Genomic DNA, 15,997 nt, shown 5'->3' on the forward strand with positions numbered 1-15,997 from the left:
CCTGCGGCCCACTCACTAACCCTCCCCCTCACCGATTTCTCTCTCAGTCACCAAGGGCAGTGTTTAATTGAGATGATGGGGGTCTTATACCCAGGGCTGGAGAACTGGCAAGAAACACACGTCATCTCTTTCTAGGAACTGCTAATCAAGCACATGACTGGGCAGCAGAAGGCCTTCCCCAGATGAGTGGTCCCGGGGTGGCAGAGATCACGCCCACCGAGAGCTGTTGGACAATCAGAGGACTGCATCTTGGGCAGCACGGTAGCATAGTGGTTAGCATCAATGCTTCACAGCTCCAGGGTCCCAGGTTCGGTTCCCGGCTGGGTCACTGTCTGTGCGGAGTCTGCACGTCCTCCCCGTGTGTGCGTGGGTTTCTGCCGGGTGCTCCGGTTTCCTCCCACAGTCCAAAGATGTGCGGGTTAGGTGGATTGGCCATGCTAAATTGCCCGTAGTGTTCTAATAAGTAAGGTTAAGGGGGAGTTGTTGGGTTACGGGTATAGGGTGGATACGTGAGTTTGAGTGGGGTGATCATTGCTCGGCACAAAATCGAGGGCCGAAGGGCCTGTTCTGTGCTGTACTGTTCTAAAATCTAAATCTTTATGAAAATGAAATGAAATGAAAATCGCTTATTGTCACAAGTAGGCTTCAAATGAAGTTACTGTGAAAAGCCCCCAGTCACCACATTCCGGCGCCTGTTCGGGGAGGCTGGTACGGGAATTGAACCGTGTTGTTGGCCGGCCTTAGTCACCTTTCAAAGCCAGCAATTTAGCCCTGTGCTAAAGAGCGCCACCAGGGAACCTGCAGCTGCTACAGTGTGACACCCACCCAAGGTCTAGTACCATTGCTGAATCCCATGTCATAGGTGAGCGATGGCAGGTGGGGCTGGGGTCTCAGGGGAGGAATTGCGGAGAAAAGATGATCGGGGTGTCAGTAGGAAGGTTAGGGTGTGGCTCTCAGCAGCTGGTCCTTTCCCAAGTCCATTGATCACCACTGACTGCCTTTCAAAGCCCCTTGTCCCTCCCTTCTTCCTTCTCCCTCCCCCCGCCCAGGATCACACAAGCAACATTGCACAAGTTTACTCATCATGCTCCCACCAAGGTGAGTGCCCCACCCAATAGGATGAGGCCCTCAAATTTTCCAGTTAAGGGCCTCAGTTGATGGCAGGACAGGCAGCTCATCTACAGGCCTTCCCACTATGGATCTAATTGAGATTGAGGTGGGAAGGTTGTAGGGTAACCACTTCCCAGCCTTTTGGCTGAATAAGTGTTTTCCACCTCCTGACAGCTCCCCTACTATTCATTTACCCTCATGCTAATTGACCCTATCACTTGCCACTTCTCTCCTGTTCAGCACCTCCCACTTGCCGACCCTCGTGCTCACCACCTCTCTCGATCACGCCACCTCCATCTCTCACTCGCTGACCTTCCTATGTCCTTGCACCCTCTCACACCACTCTCCTTTCTCAAGCTGTCACTCACAGCCAAGGTCTGGTTGAGGGAAGTGGTGAACAAGCAGGAGAGAGGCGAGCTGGTGAGGTGGAGAAGGAGACAGTGAGTCGAAGGGCCAGTGAGCAGGCAAGGCGGGAAGCAGGAGGGTCCGTGAGTGGGAGTGTTGGGGAAGCAGTGAACAGAGGCAAATAGAAAGAATAAGTTATTGAGAGTAAGTCATGAAACAGATTAGCAATTGCACACTCGGCATACTGTGTGTAGTTACGAATGTGAAAATGAAAAATGAAATGAAAATCGCTTATTGTCACGAGTAGGCTTCAATGAAGTTACTGTGAAAAGACCCTAGTCGCCACATTCTGGCTCCTGTCTGGGGAGTCTGGTACGGGAATGTGTTTTATACTTTACATTCGCCCACCTCCATTGAAAAACAAATCCTCCGTTTGTTTGTGGTCACAGATGCTGGCAGTTTACTGAAGTGACCTTGCACAGAAATGCATCAAGGGTGGAGTTAAACTCTGGTCAGGGTAGAAACCAAGTTGAAGTTGTTGAGCTGCCCCTTAAACAACATTTGCAACTGAATTCAATGTAAAGAAAGTGTTTGTCAAGCAACCTAAATGCTACTCCGTATTCTGCATCAGTGACAAAGTTAAACTTTACCACTGTATAAAACTAATGAATATGTAAACAAGCCTTACCATACTGAGTTTGTAATTACCTTGCACATGTGCTGCAGACCCGATTCCACACTGCCTAATTTATTATCGTCCTTACGTTCAACTACAAATAAAACTTATCCTTAAATGTTAACATGGTCTGTATCAACCACTAACTCTTTGGCCGGGATTCTCCCCTACCCGGCGGGGCGGGGCGGGGGGTCCCGGTGTGAACCAATCCGGCATCGGGCCACCCCAAAGGTGTGGAATTCTCCACACCTTTAGGGGCCAAGCCCTAACATTGAGGGGCTGAGCCCACGCCGGAGTGGTTGGCGCTCCGCCGGCCGGCGGGAACGGCCTTTGGCGCCACGCCAGCCAGGGGCCGAAGGGACTTCACCTGCCAGCGGAAGTCCGCGCATGCGCCGGAGCGTTAGCGGCTGCCGACGTCATCCCCGCGCATACACAGGGGAGGGAAGTCACTTCCGTGTCCGCCATCGTGAAAGACAATTTCGAACGCGGAAGGAAAAGAGTGCCCCCACAGCACAGGCCGGCCCGCCGATCGGTGGGCCCTGATCACGGGCCAGGCCACCGTGGGGGCATCCCCCGGGGTCAGGTCGCACTGTGTCCCCCCCAGGATCCCGGAGCCCGCCCGTGTCGCCTGATCCCACCGATAAGGTAGGTGGTTTGATTCCCGCCGGCGGGCCCGGCATGACAGCGGCGGGACTTCGGCTCATCGCGGGCCGGAGAATCGCCGGGGGGGCCTGCCGACAGGTGCGGTGCGATTCCCGCCTCCGCTGAATCTCTGGTGCCGGAGACTTCGTGAGACGGCGGGGGCGGGATTCATGCCGGCCCTCAGCGATTCTCCGACCCGGCAGGGGGTCGGAGAATCCCGCCACATATCTTGCATTTACCTGATTCTTTGCTTTAAGTTTACTCTGGTACAGTTGGCCAGTAAGCCTTGCTGGGTATTAATCAATGGTGGACAGTAATAATTTGGGGAAAAACTGATAGAAACATTTCCCCCCCCTTTCCCCAGGGGCATTGAGGCCAATTGTGATTCTATAGATGCCCGGCTACAATTAGATAGTTTATCATAAATCACACATGAAACCTATGGGGCTACATGTGGCGCAGTGGTTAACACTGGAACTGCGGTGCTGAGGGCCCGGGTTCGAATCCCGGCCCTGGGTCACTGTCCGTGTGGAGTTTGCACATTCTCCCCGTGTCTGCGTGGGTTTTACCCCACTACCCAAAGATGTGCAGGTTAGGTGGATTGGCCACGCTATATTGCCCCTTAATTGGGGAAAAAAAATAATTGGGCACTCTAAATTTATTTTAAAAAAACATGTAACCTATGATAGTCTTTGTCTGTGGGGTTCTGTATCACAGTAGTTGCTGAACCCAACTACTGATCCACGAAGGGCTCTTAAATGGATGGCATTGTCTCGTGAATTGGCTGAAATGTGAGTAGTAAATGTGGCCATACCTTCCAAACATCCTGAGTGAAATTCAATGAAAAACTTTGTTTTGCATGTTGTCTTCACGATGGCTTCAATGATTTCAAACTCAATGCAGGCCTGGCCAGAACTGTTACAAGGACCTACAAACAACAGGGATTTAAAATTAACTGGACATGAAGAAAACTCAACAGCAACAATAACTTGCTCTCGCACAGACTCGCCAATACATAAGCATTCGCCACACCTTATGTGGTGTTCTTTGTGTTGCTAAATTCAGGATGCTTGGCGTAGTGTTCACAAAGACCACAAAATAGCTTTAACTTGAACAAAGCTATACATTTATTAACACTACTAATTTGGATTTGACACGTACTCCTAAATAATACACCGTTGATAATTAACATATAATCTACACTCACCTACAACTAATCTCTACACGACAATAAACTATGATCGGCTCTCACTCACACTATCTTCCTTCAGTCTGTACTCTAGCTAACTCCTTTACTTCTCTCTCCCACAAGGCTTAGCATCAATGTCTTATATACTTGTACCTCTAGCTCCCTCTCGTGGTTGATCTGGACATTTCATTAACCCTTGTGGTTCTTACATTTATGGTAATACCACACCTTATACAATGCTAGCTTTCAGAAACAAAGATCATGGTGTGTGTGTGCATGTGTATGTGTTTGTCGATGCATATCGTTGCTGGAAAATAAGACAATATCAGCATTATGTAATCCTGGACCAAACTTACGATGGTCAGATGTAGAATAAAAAGAAAGTAAGAGGTTTCAGGAAATATAAAAGTTTATTTAGCTCCTTACGCACTACATTCCTTGCTCCTCTTTAATGCAGCTAATTATTGAGAAGTGTAAAGCTCCCCCTGCTCTGCCTCAACGATGTGCCAACTGGCGTAAGTATACTCTATTCTGCCACTGTAGTATTTCCATATTTCACGTCTCTCTAATGTGCAATGGCAATCCTTGAACAGCGATTAGTGGGATTTTTTAATTGCCCAGTGGACTGGTGCTTGACTGCCTCAAGCTGTATATACAGACTGAATCACCTTTAACTCCATTTACTCTGATCTAGATTTGAGATGAAAGATGAGTGTATAATACACAGCAATATGACCTCAGCCTTCCAACCAACTCAGTCTTTACATAATCTGTTCAACTCCACTTGTAGAGATATTCAGGAAGCCCCCCCCCCCCCCCCCCCCCCCACTTGATGAATTGGGACTGGATTAGATAGATAGATAGAGAAATACAGCACAGAACAGGCCCTTCGGCCCACAATGTTGTGCCGAACTTTTGTCCTAGGTTAATCATAGAATTTTGGACACTAAGGGCAATTTATCCTGACCAATCCACCCAACCTGCACATCTTTGGACTGTGGGAGGAAACCGGAGTACCCGGAGGAAACCTACGCAGACACAGGGAGGGTGTGCAGACTCCACACAGACAGTGACCCAAGTCGAAATCGAACTTGGGACCCTGGAGCTGTGAAGCAATTGTGCTTTCCACAATGCTACCGTGCTGCCCTTAAGAAGAAATTAATCTCCGCACCCTGACGGCGAAATTGCTGCTGGCGCCGGGGCGGAGAATCCGGTTTGATGCCGTAGTCGGGCCCGGCACCGGTTCGGCGATTCTCCTGGCGCCTAAAATCGGCATCACCGGGGAGTAAGCCGCGCCACCGGGGGGCCATTGCCAGAGGCCTGCTCAGCAATCCTCCGACCCCGATTGGCCAAGTTCCCGACGGCGTGGAACTGACCTGCTATTGCCGATCAGGATGCTCGCGGGGGGGGGGGGGGGGGGCAGTGTGTGGACTCAGTCCGCGGTCGCCCTGGTTGGGAGCGGACAGATCAGAGACCGGGGGGGGGGGCCATTATAGGCGGCTGGGAAATTAATGCACGAGGTTTGAGGGTCGGGCGCATGGCTGATCAGGGGGTCTCCTTTGTGGATCTACCTCTGCGGTCCTCGCCATGGAGCACGGCGTGGCCGCTGGAGGCCGCCGGCGTGCGCATGCGCGGCCTCTGACCTGGAAGTGTGGGGGCCCGTATCTGCAGCGAAAGCTGCGAGAATCACTCCAGGTCCTTGCTAGCAATTTCAGGAGTAAATCTCTACAGTTTTGACGCCGGCGTGGGGACATAGTCTCAATAATGGAGAATCCAGCTCATGTTCTCTGTATTACTTGGCTCTTTTTACCTTTTTTAGACACAAACTGGGAAGTTACCCCAATTTCGAATGTGGAAAAGATGGGTGAGTGGTCACTGGTCATGATATCATCTGTGCAACCTGCAGCAAAATAAAAGAGGGTCAATATGAGGAAATTAATTTTTAACTCGTTTGGTAATATAGAACCCGAGTAGTCCTGAAAAAAAGAGAATTTTTGACAAAACTTTGCATCTTGCACTCATCAGAACATTTGTTAGAATACAATGTAAGGGAAATCAATACATTTACACTGTATGAGAAGGGAGTGCTGATTGGTTGGCATGTGGACTCTGATTGGTAGAAGCATTGTCATGGACAATGCACCAGTTGATGATGCCTGACTGCTAACTGCTAAGCATGTTGGAATTTAAACCAGACAACATGACTCTCATTGGTCAAAGCATTGCCCTGAGGAATGAACCAGTGAATAGCTGTAACTTATTTTGTTTAGCTGAAACAGGCGCAATTTGTGTACTTTTGTTTTCTGTCTGTAAAGAACATGGTTCTTTGTGTTATTATATGTAGCTTTCAGTACATACTAATGCACCACATTGCAAGCTCGACTGACAATTGTAAATTGGTTATCAGCATAACTCTTAGCACACTGAGGATTATTTAGCATATGTTGCCCAATCACAGAATCGCATCTAATGTCAGACACTAACTGTTGCATTCTCCATGGCAACACTTCTACTAATCCTCCGTAACTTGCCCTAACACCATCGGCTCTAATCTTATTTAGCAGCCTCCTGTATGGCACTTTGTCAAAGACCTTTTGGAAAACCAAATAGATCACGTCCACTGGTTCACCTTTGTCTAATTCCTTCATTACCTCCTCAAAGAATTCTAACAGATCTATTGTGCATGGCCTCCACTTGACAAATACAAGCTGACTCAATCCTATTTTACCATGCATTTTCCAAGTACTCCACAATCTCATCCTTAATAATGTACTCTAAAAGCTTACCAACAACCAAAGTCAGGCTAACTGGCCGATACTTTCCCATCTTCTGTCTCCCTCTCTTCTCAAACAGGGGTGTTACATTAGCCATTTTGCAGTCTTCTGGGACCTTCCCTACCTCCAGTAATTCCTGAAAGATCACCAACAATGCCTCCACAATGTCCTCATATATCTCCTTAAGAACTCTGGGGTGTAGTCCATCCGGCATGGTAATTTATGCAACTTCAGACCTTTCAGTTTCCCCAGCAGCTTCTCCTTAGTGATGGTCACTACACTCACCTCTGCCCCCTGACTCTCTGGAGGTTGTGGTATGTCACTGGTGTCTTCCACTGTGAAGATTGATGCAGAGTACCTTATTCAGTTCCTCTCCCTTCTTTGTTACCTATCACTACTTCTCCAGCCTCATTTTCCAGTGGTCTAATATCAATTCTTTCCTCTCTCTTACCTTTTATAGGACAAAAAAAACTCCTGCTATCTTCTTTTATATTACTAGCTAGCTTACACTCATACTTCATCTTCCCCCACCTTATTTTTTTTAGCTTTCCTCTGCTTCATTTGAAAGGCTTCCTAATCCTCTGGCTTCCCACTAATCCTTGCTACACTTTTGCTTTTATGCTGTGCTTGACTTTTCTCGTCATCCATGGATGCCTTGTCCTCCTCTTAGCATGTTTCCTTCTCCTTGGGATGAATTTCTGTTGTGCCTTCTGAATAACCCCCAAAATCTCCTGCCATTGCTGTTCCACTGTCTTCCCTGTTAGGCTCCCTTTCCAATCAACTCTGGCCAGTTCCTCCTTCATGTCTTTGTAGTTACCTTTAATTAATGGTAAAACCGTTACATCTGATTCCAGCTTCTCCCTCTCAAACTGCAGGGTAAATTCTATCATAATGTGGTCACTGCCCCCAAAGGGTGCCTTCACCTTAAGTCCCCTAATCAAGTCTGCCTCATTACACATCACCAAATCCAGAATTGCCTGTTCCCCAGCCGGCTATGTCACAAGCTGCTCCAAAGAACCATATCTTTGACATTCCACAAATTCTTTTGCCTGGGATTTGCTGCCAACCTGAGTTTCCCAGTCCACCTGCATATTGAAGTCTCCCATGATTATTGTAATATTGCCTTTCTTATATGCCTTTTCTATCTCCTGATTCATTTTCTGCCCCACATCCTGACTACTGCTAGAGGGCCTGTACATAACTCCCATCAGGGACTTTTTACCTTTGCGATTCCTCAACTCTACCCACAGAGATTCTATGCCTTCTGATCCTATATCGCTTCTTGCTATCGATTTAATTTCATTCCTTACTAACAATGCAGCCCTGCCCCCTCTGCCCATCTTCCTGTCTTTCCAATAGGGCACATATCATCGGATATTTAGATCTCAGCAGCCACGTCTCTGTGATGCCCAAAATTTGATACCCTCCAATTACAATGTGCGCAACAAGCTTATTTACCTTGTTTTAGCATACTGTGCACATTTAGGTACAACACCCTCAGTCCTGCGATGATCGCCCCCCCCCCCCCCCCCCCCCCCCCCCCCCCCCCCCCCCCCCCCCCCCCCCCCCCCCCTCCTCTCAAAGTTGTCTGCTTTTTGCTGCTTCTGAAGTTACATTCCCATCACGTTCTATACTCTCTGTTCTATTACGTGTTCTGGAAACTTTGCAAACCTCTCCTGAGTCTTCACCATTAACCTGCACTCCTACCTTCTCCTTTAACTTAATTTTCCATACAACTGAACTCTGCCCCCACAAATATTTTGTTTAAAGCTCTATCTGCAGCCCTAGTTATGCCCTAGTTATGCGATTCGCCAGAACTCTGGTCCCAGCATGATTCAGGTCAAGACCATCGCAACAGAACAATTTACTCCTTTCTCAGTCTGACGAATTCAAACCCATTTTTCCCACAGCAATCTTTGAGCCATGCATTTACCTCTTTAATCTTATTGATTTTGTTCTTGGTTCGGGTAGTAATCTGGAGATTATTACTGTTTTGGTTCTGCTTTTTAATTTAGCCCCTAGCTGTTCATATTCCTTCAGCAAAACCTCAATCCTTGTTCTACCTATGGCATTGGTACCGCCGTGAACCACGGCAACTAGTTTTTTTACCCTCCCACTCCAAGTTCCTCTAAAGAACCAGAGCACCAAGTAGGAAACACAACCTCCGAGACTCAATCCTGGTCACTGAGAATAGTGTCAATGCTCAGAACAGTTCTTGCTGTTATTTTAAAAGCGGTCAACAAAAATGGTTATATTCCTCATGTAATCTGTTACAAGTTTGAAATCCTTTTCCAAATAAGGTGCTGTGTTAGATGAATAAACATCCTGTGCTGTGACTTTTCACAGTTTGAGAGTTTGATACAACCCAAGGTCTTTGTGCTGGGACGATGGATCATCATAATTCAAAGAAAGGTTAATGGAATAAATTTCACATTTGTCCACTACCCATTTAGTTTCGAAATATCTTTCACGATGGGTGAAACATGAAGGCAAGTTGTCTGTAAACCCTATTATAGGTTTTGGTCCATCCTTAAACAATGAGATGTGTGAACCTCACAAGTGGCTGTGAGGTTCCTTCACTCAAGTCCCTATTTAAATGGGAATTGGCTGCAGACTCTACTGTCTACAGTTCAAATGACAAAAGTCAAATGCAGCCATCTTAACAACTTTCATGTTCACTTTTTAAATATAGCTTCCAAAATTGTAATATCTTCATGCCTGTACAGGGCATGACAAAACATTTGTTATTCCAGTTTCAATAGTTAGATGCTATATTCTAAGTTGGACTAGCATTGTGTAAGTGCTGTGATGCATAAAAATACTTCTCTCAGTTGAAAAAGTACTCTTATGCATTCAAAACTGAAGAAATCATTGCTTGGGATCTCTAATGAAATGCCCCGATGTGATTTAAATGTCCAGAATCCTTTTCAAATTAAAGAAAAACATTCAGCAATGAGAAAAACATTGCTGGACTGCTTTGATTGATAGAACATCTGGTGTAGCTTAGATGCAAAGGCCATATGGTTTTCCAATTTTCTTATTTTCATTGTGGGAATTGCTGTCTGGACCCGGCATTTATTGTCCAACCCTAATTGCCCTTGAAATAAATGGGTTGCTTGTCCATTTACGAGACAACCACATTGAAGTTTATCTGGAGTCACACATAGGCCAGGCCAGGTAAGGATAATAGATTTCCTTCCCTAATGGGCATTAATGAACCAGATGGGTTTTTACAACAATTGACAATGGTGGAATTATTAGATGTTTTTAATTCCAGGTTTTTATGGAAATCAAATTTTGCCAACTGCAGTGGTGGGAATTGAACCTGAGTCCTCAGAATATTCCTTTGGGTTTTTGGATTGCTGATCCAGTGACAATATTAATAGACTCAATTGCTTACATTTCCCAGAGTTCGTTGTTATAGTTGAGTTCTTTTTGAATGCTTGCCTGAGTTTCAAATGGTCCAGAAGCACTTATGTCAGCAAAGGGCTGTATTCACATTTTGATTGATAGTTTTAAGAAGTTATTGAAGGATTATCTACCTCTTCAGTGGCGTTTGCTTTTACAATTGATTGGCCACTTGAGGAGACTTACATTTTTTAATGGGTTTATGAATGACAGTTTTTTTCAGCAGTTAGAGTGTTTGAGTAAGAACTCTATTAAATTAGTGCAAGTATATTTCTTTAATTCCATTTCAAACATGGCTCCTGAAATTTACCCATAATTGAAACTGGGTGCGTGGCTCTTAGGATGCATAGTGGGGGCTAGTGCAATGGAGGGGGAATGGGGGATATGAGGGGACATGGGAAATAAAAGGGCTCATACAAGCTAGGGGCAGGAGTCGGCCCTTCAAACCTGCTCCACCATTCAATGTGATCATGGCAGGTCCTCTATCTCAATGCCATTTTCCTGCTTTCACCCCATACCCCTTGATGCCATTAAAATCTAACAGATTGTCTGTCCCTTTCTTGAATACATTCAGTGACTTCTTTGATAGAGAATTCCACAGGTTCGCTACCCTCTGAGTGAAGAAATGTTTTCTCATCTCAGTCCTAAATAGTCTACTTCGTACCCTGAGACTGTGTCCTCTGCTTCTAGATTCTCCAATCAGGGAAACATCCTCCCTGCATCTAGTCTGTCCAGCCCTGTTAGAATTTTAATACCTTTCAATGAGATCTCCTCTCATCTTTCTAAATGTTGGTGAATACAGGCTCAGTAGAACCAATCTCTCCTCATAGGACAATCGCGCCAACCCCAGTATCAGTATAGTGAACCTCCGCTGCACTCCCTCTACAGTAAGCATATCCTTTTTGAGGTGGAGAGACCAAACAGTACACAATACACAATACAAGTCTGGTCTCACCAAGGCCCTGTATAACTCCAGTTAGAGGACTCTACTTCTAAACCCAAATCCTCTTGCAATGAAGGCCAACATAACATTTGCCTTCCTAATTGCTTGCTACACCTGCCTCTCCATCTTCATTGACTGGTGTACAAGAATACCCAGATCCCTTTATCCAAGCACATTTCCCAATATATTACTTTTTAAATAGTATGAAGGGGCATACGGAATATGAGAGGCATGGACAGGACAAGGGGGCTATGAGGGATATTGGGGGGGATAGGGAATATAAGGTGGCACGCAGGGGACTTTTTATATGGGTGGGAGTTGAGGGGTGAGGGTTGAAGGCCTGAAATTCATCATTGAAACGGGGCTGATGATGCAGTAATCAAAGGCGGTTGTTCCAGTCTGCCGCCTTGGCTACCCACCCACCTCCTCTTTGCCATGGGCCTGAAGCAGGCCTGACTCTATCATGCCCCACCCCACAACACAAAAGTATGGCAGCTGGGGACCTTTATAAAGGAGGCAGGTCTGTCAAGTAGTGCAGTTTCTCCATTCAACCTTCCCTCCTCCTCCTCCACAAGAACACTGTTGTGTTCAGTAAAACATTGCTGAAATTGGTTCTGTAAAATCACGTTGTCAAGTTAAAACCAATTTCTTTTAGTTCTGTGTCCAATAAATCAGTCATATCGCTGAACAGATGTTTGTCTGAGGTGATGTGGGCTGCAGAATTCTGATCTGGGCATGGGGGCAGAAAGGTAGCAAAGCCCCGAGCAGGGGTGAAATTTGTGGGGGAACCAGTGGTGTTGCTATTCCGCCCCATGTAAAATGCAGCTCGCAATCCTCATGTGGGGAACTAAACGTATCTCCCCACCTCCAACCCCCCCCCCCCCCCCCCCGACCCCCCGACCCCCCATTCCACTATATTCAAAAGGAAAGTCTGAGGTGGGTCATGTGCCAAATTGAGGATTTGCCTAATATGCCACTGCAGGACTTAAACAGAAGTTGGGTCCGCCGAGCGTTACTGATGGTTCCATAGATTGGCTTGGGAAGACCCCAGAAAGTTTAAAGACACAGATGATTGGGCTGGAAGAAGAGTGGTTACCTTAATTAATGAAAGCTATGGCTCCTTTCGGGCCAGAAAGTAGAAAAGCTTCCAAATTCCTTTGGCTCAGGAAAGACCACAGGAGAACGTCTCGGAGAACAATGACAGCCATTCTGCATTTCAGCAGATTTAGCCAGGTATCAGTGAAGCAACCCTTTCAGGCATGTCTCATGCCAAAGAGACAATATCCACATTGACAAGGTGCTAACTGCAAAACGCTCATGCAAACACAGACACCGGCCCACAGTTTGCTGCTGCTGCAAGGTTTTATTTAATGGGTCAGACATTGGGTGGATCCTCCACCTTCTGTCATTCAAATTGCCTGTGATTAAAATTAACTGTGCTTTCCTTAGCCCTTTGCTTGTCTTCTTGAGTTTATTTATCAATTAAATACTGATTTCTCCTCACTAGGTGTCGAGGGGTAAGGGGAGAGCGCAGGTGTGTCGTGTTGAGATAGAGAATTAGCCATGGTCGTATTGAATGATTGAATGACGGGGTAGGTTCGAGGGGCCAAATGGCCTACTTCTCTTGCTATTTTCTGTGGGCGCAATTCTTGGTTCCCCTGCTGTGTGTTTCTCGGCAGCGCGCAGCATGCCGGCGGCAGGATTCTCTCTTCCCGCCGCTTGTCAATGGGATTTCCCATTGAAGCCACAACGTCGGGAAACCCACGGGTAGGGGTACACTGCCAGCGGGAACAGAGAATCCAACAGCAGGATATACTAGCCCCACCTGCTGGCAGGGTTTGCTGGTGCCACCAAAGCCAATGGGCACGTGGTTGGCTTGGCGCAGCCCCTATGGTGGGACACACCACAGTGGGGCCTAACAATACTGGCCCTTTGAAACCGTTTTCACCACACCCAGACAGATTATAAGTACCGATAAACAGGATTTGAAATATCAAGATTAGATTCAGAACTTGTACAAAACTATTGGTTGAAGGTTCAGCGTCTTAATGGAGTTAAATCTGCAAGACATGAAATGCAAGAAGATTAATTAGGCCTCTGTAAATAAAGGTGAATGGTTTGCTGGCATCCTTCAGAATTGAAACATCAGGGGTGATTTTATTACCCCTCCCCCCCCATCAGGAACAGAATGTTCAAATTAGAACTGGTGGATTTACTGGTTCTTCACCATTTATTTTGTGCACGCGGTGTCACTTTGGCAGCGCCCACTTCTCAATGGTCCCAGGTTCCCACCAGAGGCCAGATGAAAATCCACAATTATTGAAACCAATTTACCAACCTCACGGACATGTTCAACGACTGGAATTACTTGTTTTAAATAGTGGATGTGGCAAAGTTACTGAAGCGTTTTCGTAGTATCAGCCAAAGTGGGGGTGGGAAGCAGCACTAGTCAAATTTGGAGAATCGAAGTAACAGATTGGTCGAAACTGAATGGGCTGAGTTTTCCAGCCCATCCCGGTGGTGGCATCTTCCACTCCCTCCGAGGGTGACCCCCCCACCCCCCCATGGGGGCTTCCACAGCGGCGCAACCGGCAAAGAATGCAAAGATCGTAGACAACAGCAAGACCGGACTATCCCGCTGCCAATGGTGAGTCATCTCTGCCGCTGGAAAACACACCGAGGGGGGGAAGGGTGGGCAATCCCATCCAATAAGCGACACATCTTTGTTCACCGCTGCAGGAATGCCAGACTTTTATGGGAATTACCTTCCAGCTTTGCTTTGTTGCCCTGAGCTGCAGAGGCACCATTTGTTTCAATAATTAAAAAAAATAGGTACACCCACCATATGAAGTACACTGAATATATGTTTCCGGGTAGGATTTCCACAGGACTCTATCACACCAAGAAGGAACATTTATTCTTACCTATAATAAAGGCAAAAAAACAATATATGAATAACAATAAACCTGATGATGCCTTCACCTGATGTTAAACTGATGGGACTATAGTCAGTTGGTTCTCCCTCCCTCCCTTCTCGAATTATGGGCAATTTTCTAATTGGAAAGCAATTCCCGAATCTAGAAAGCTTTGGAAAATTAGGACAACCCCATCAACATTCTAAAATTCTGGGGTGGAAACCATCATGGCCTAGATTCTTTCCTGTATTCAGTCCCATTATTTTCTCCATTGCCATCTTTTTTACTCATATTAACTCCCCATAGTCCCTCCTTTTGAATTATCTTTTGGCTTCCTTCTATTTACGGGTGTTTTTGTTGTTCTATCACTGTGAAAAACCGAACCACTCCCATTAACAGGCCTGCCATTTCTTATTGTCTGGTATGGCTTTGCCTAAAGCAGACTTTTACCACTTCCTCCCACTTAGTGTACTTCTAAATACCTTTGCCGTTAGTTTTGATACCTTACACAACACCTTTTTCATCTATTATTTAATTTCTCAGTTAATTTTCTATTCTCTTCCTAGTTTTGAGTTTCCTTGCTTTTGTGTAAACCTTTTCTTTTAATATTCTTCCAGAATTTGTTTATTGACCATGATTGCTCAACCATACCAAGTGGAGCCTTTGGCTGGGATTTTCCATTCCCATCTCGGCAGGACCCAATACAGGAGATTTGGTGGCCCAACCAAAAGTCCATTGAATTTCAGCAGGACTAGACGATCCCAACAGCAGCTGCCAGAACATCCTGGGGCTGGATTCTCTGTTCCTCAGACTAAGTGTTGACGTGGGAGCAGGATTCATGGATTTTCACAACAGAAAAACTGGTGCCACACCTGGACCGATTCAGTCACTGTTGAGGGGCGAGCACCGGCGTCTCGTGGAACACAATCGATTCCAATGAGAAATTGTGCAGGATTCGCCAGGACCTTGATTGACACTCAGGAGACTGAAAAGCTTCAGTCGCACATACACATCACAACCAACAAGATGGCACTGGTTGTGCTGGAGCGCGCCCATACAGCTGATGTGTCAGCTGGGTCTAGAGGACACCTAGGTGGTGGCCGGGGGGTGAAAACCTATACGACCAGTGGCTCTAAGTTCACAGTGGGCAGTCAGCGGTGTGTGCAGCTGCATGGCTGCCTTTCTGGCTGCGGCAATGGTGTCCCATGCCCGTCAATCCCGACCCCACAGCCCACCTTCTGGCCAACCCCCGCTACTCTCCCCATCCCTACGAGAAGCCCCCTGGCCAGCGACACAACTGTCACCAAACTATGGCGATGTTGGAAACTTCCCGTATCCCTCAACAGCCATGAGGCCAGTTTCACGATTTTTAAATGTACGTGCGTTCCAGATCATATTGACGCCTCTGTACAGGTGACGGAGAATTGCAGTTTGGGTTCAAATCGGCGGCCACCATGATTTTGGCATGGGAATGTATTCTCTGCCCAATCGCGTTTCCCAATTTCCCAGATCAGCCATTGGAGAATCCCACTTCTCTTTACCTTTTAGGGGAATATACTGATTTCATACTGCTTGTCTGCAGGTTTGTTCATTACCAATCGACTGCGGTTAATCCATTCCTTATTCGGCAAAAGATTGCCTTGCTTAAATTTAAAACCTTAGTTTGAGACTCTTTAAAACTAATACAAATTAAATTATATTCTGGACACTAAATGAAAGATGTTCCCTTCCCAACAGACTGTAATTCTGATTTTGCGAATCATTGAATCTAATGTAATTTGTTCTGTCGTCAGTTCGAAAACAATATTGATTGGAATGCAAACCAAAATCAGATTGGGTTTAAATGTTAGTCTTGGACCTGTGCCCATCAGTTTCCCAACAGCTTGGCAGGAGGGGGAACATGGGGTTTAGTTAAAATTGAATGAGAAAACTGTCTCAAATGCATTTTAGAAATTCATTGCCCTCAATAGTTGAACTGTTGTATATCTCCCACTC

General features: G+C 46.3%; 1 protein-coding gene across 1 annotated transcript in view; it reads right to left on the reverse strand.

Annotated features, from left to right (window-relative positions):
- Positions 1–15,997, reverse strand: part of LOC119952315 (phosphatidylinositol 3,4,5-trisphosphate 5-phosphatase 2A-like) — a 156,298-nt gene that overhangs the window by 20,241 nt on the left and 120,060 nt on the right. Inside the window, exons 19-21 of the mRNA XM_038775969.1 lie at positions 13,930–14,011; positions 5,773–5,862; positions 3,588–3,701 (exon numbers count right to left, since the gene is read on the reverse strand). Coding sequence (XP_038631897.1) covers positions 3,588–3,701; positions 5,773–5,862; positions 13,930–14,011 — 286 coding nt within the window. The remainder of the gene's footprint in view (positions 1–3,587; positions 3,702–5,772; positions 5,863–13,929; positions 14,012–15,997) is intronic.

The sequence above is a fragment of the Scyliorhinus canicula genome, chromosome 17, assembly GCF_902713615.1.
Source record: "Scyliorhinus canicula chromosome 17, sScyCan1.1, whole genome shotgun sequence".
In the NCBI taxonomy this organism is placed as follows: Eukaryota; Metazoa; Chordata; class Chondrichthyes; order Carcharhiniformes; family Scyliorhinidae; genus Scyliorhinus; species Scyliorhinus canicula.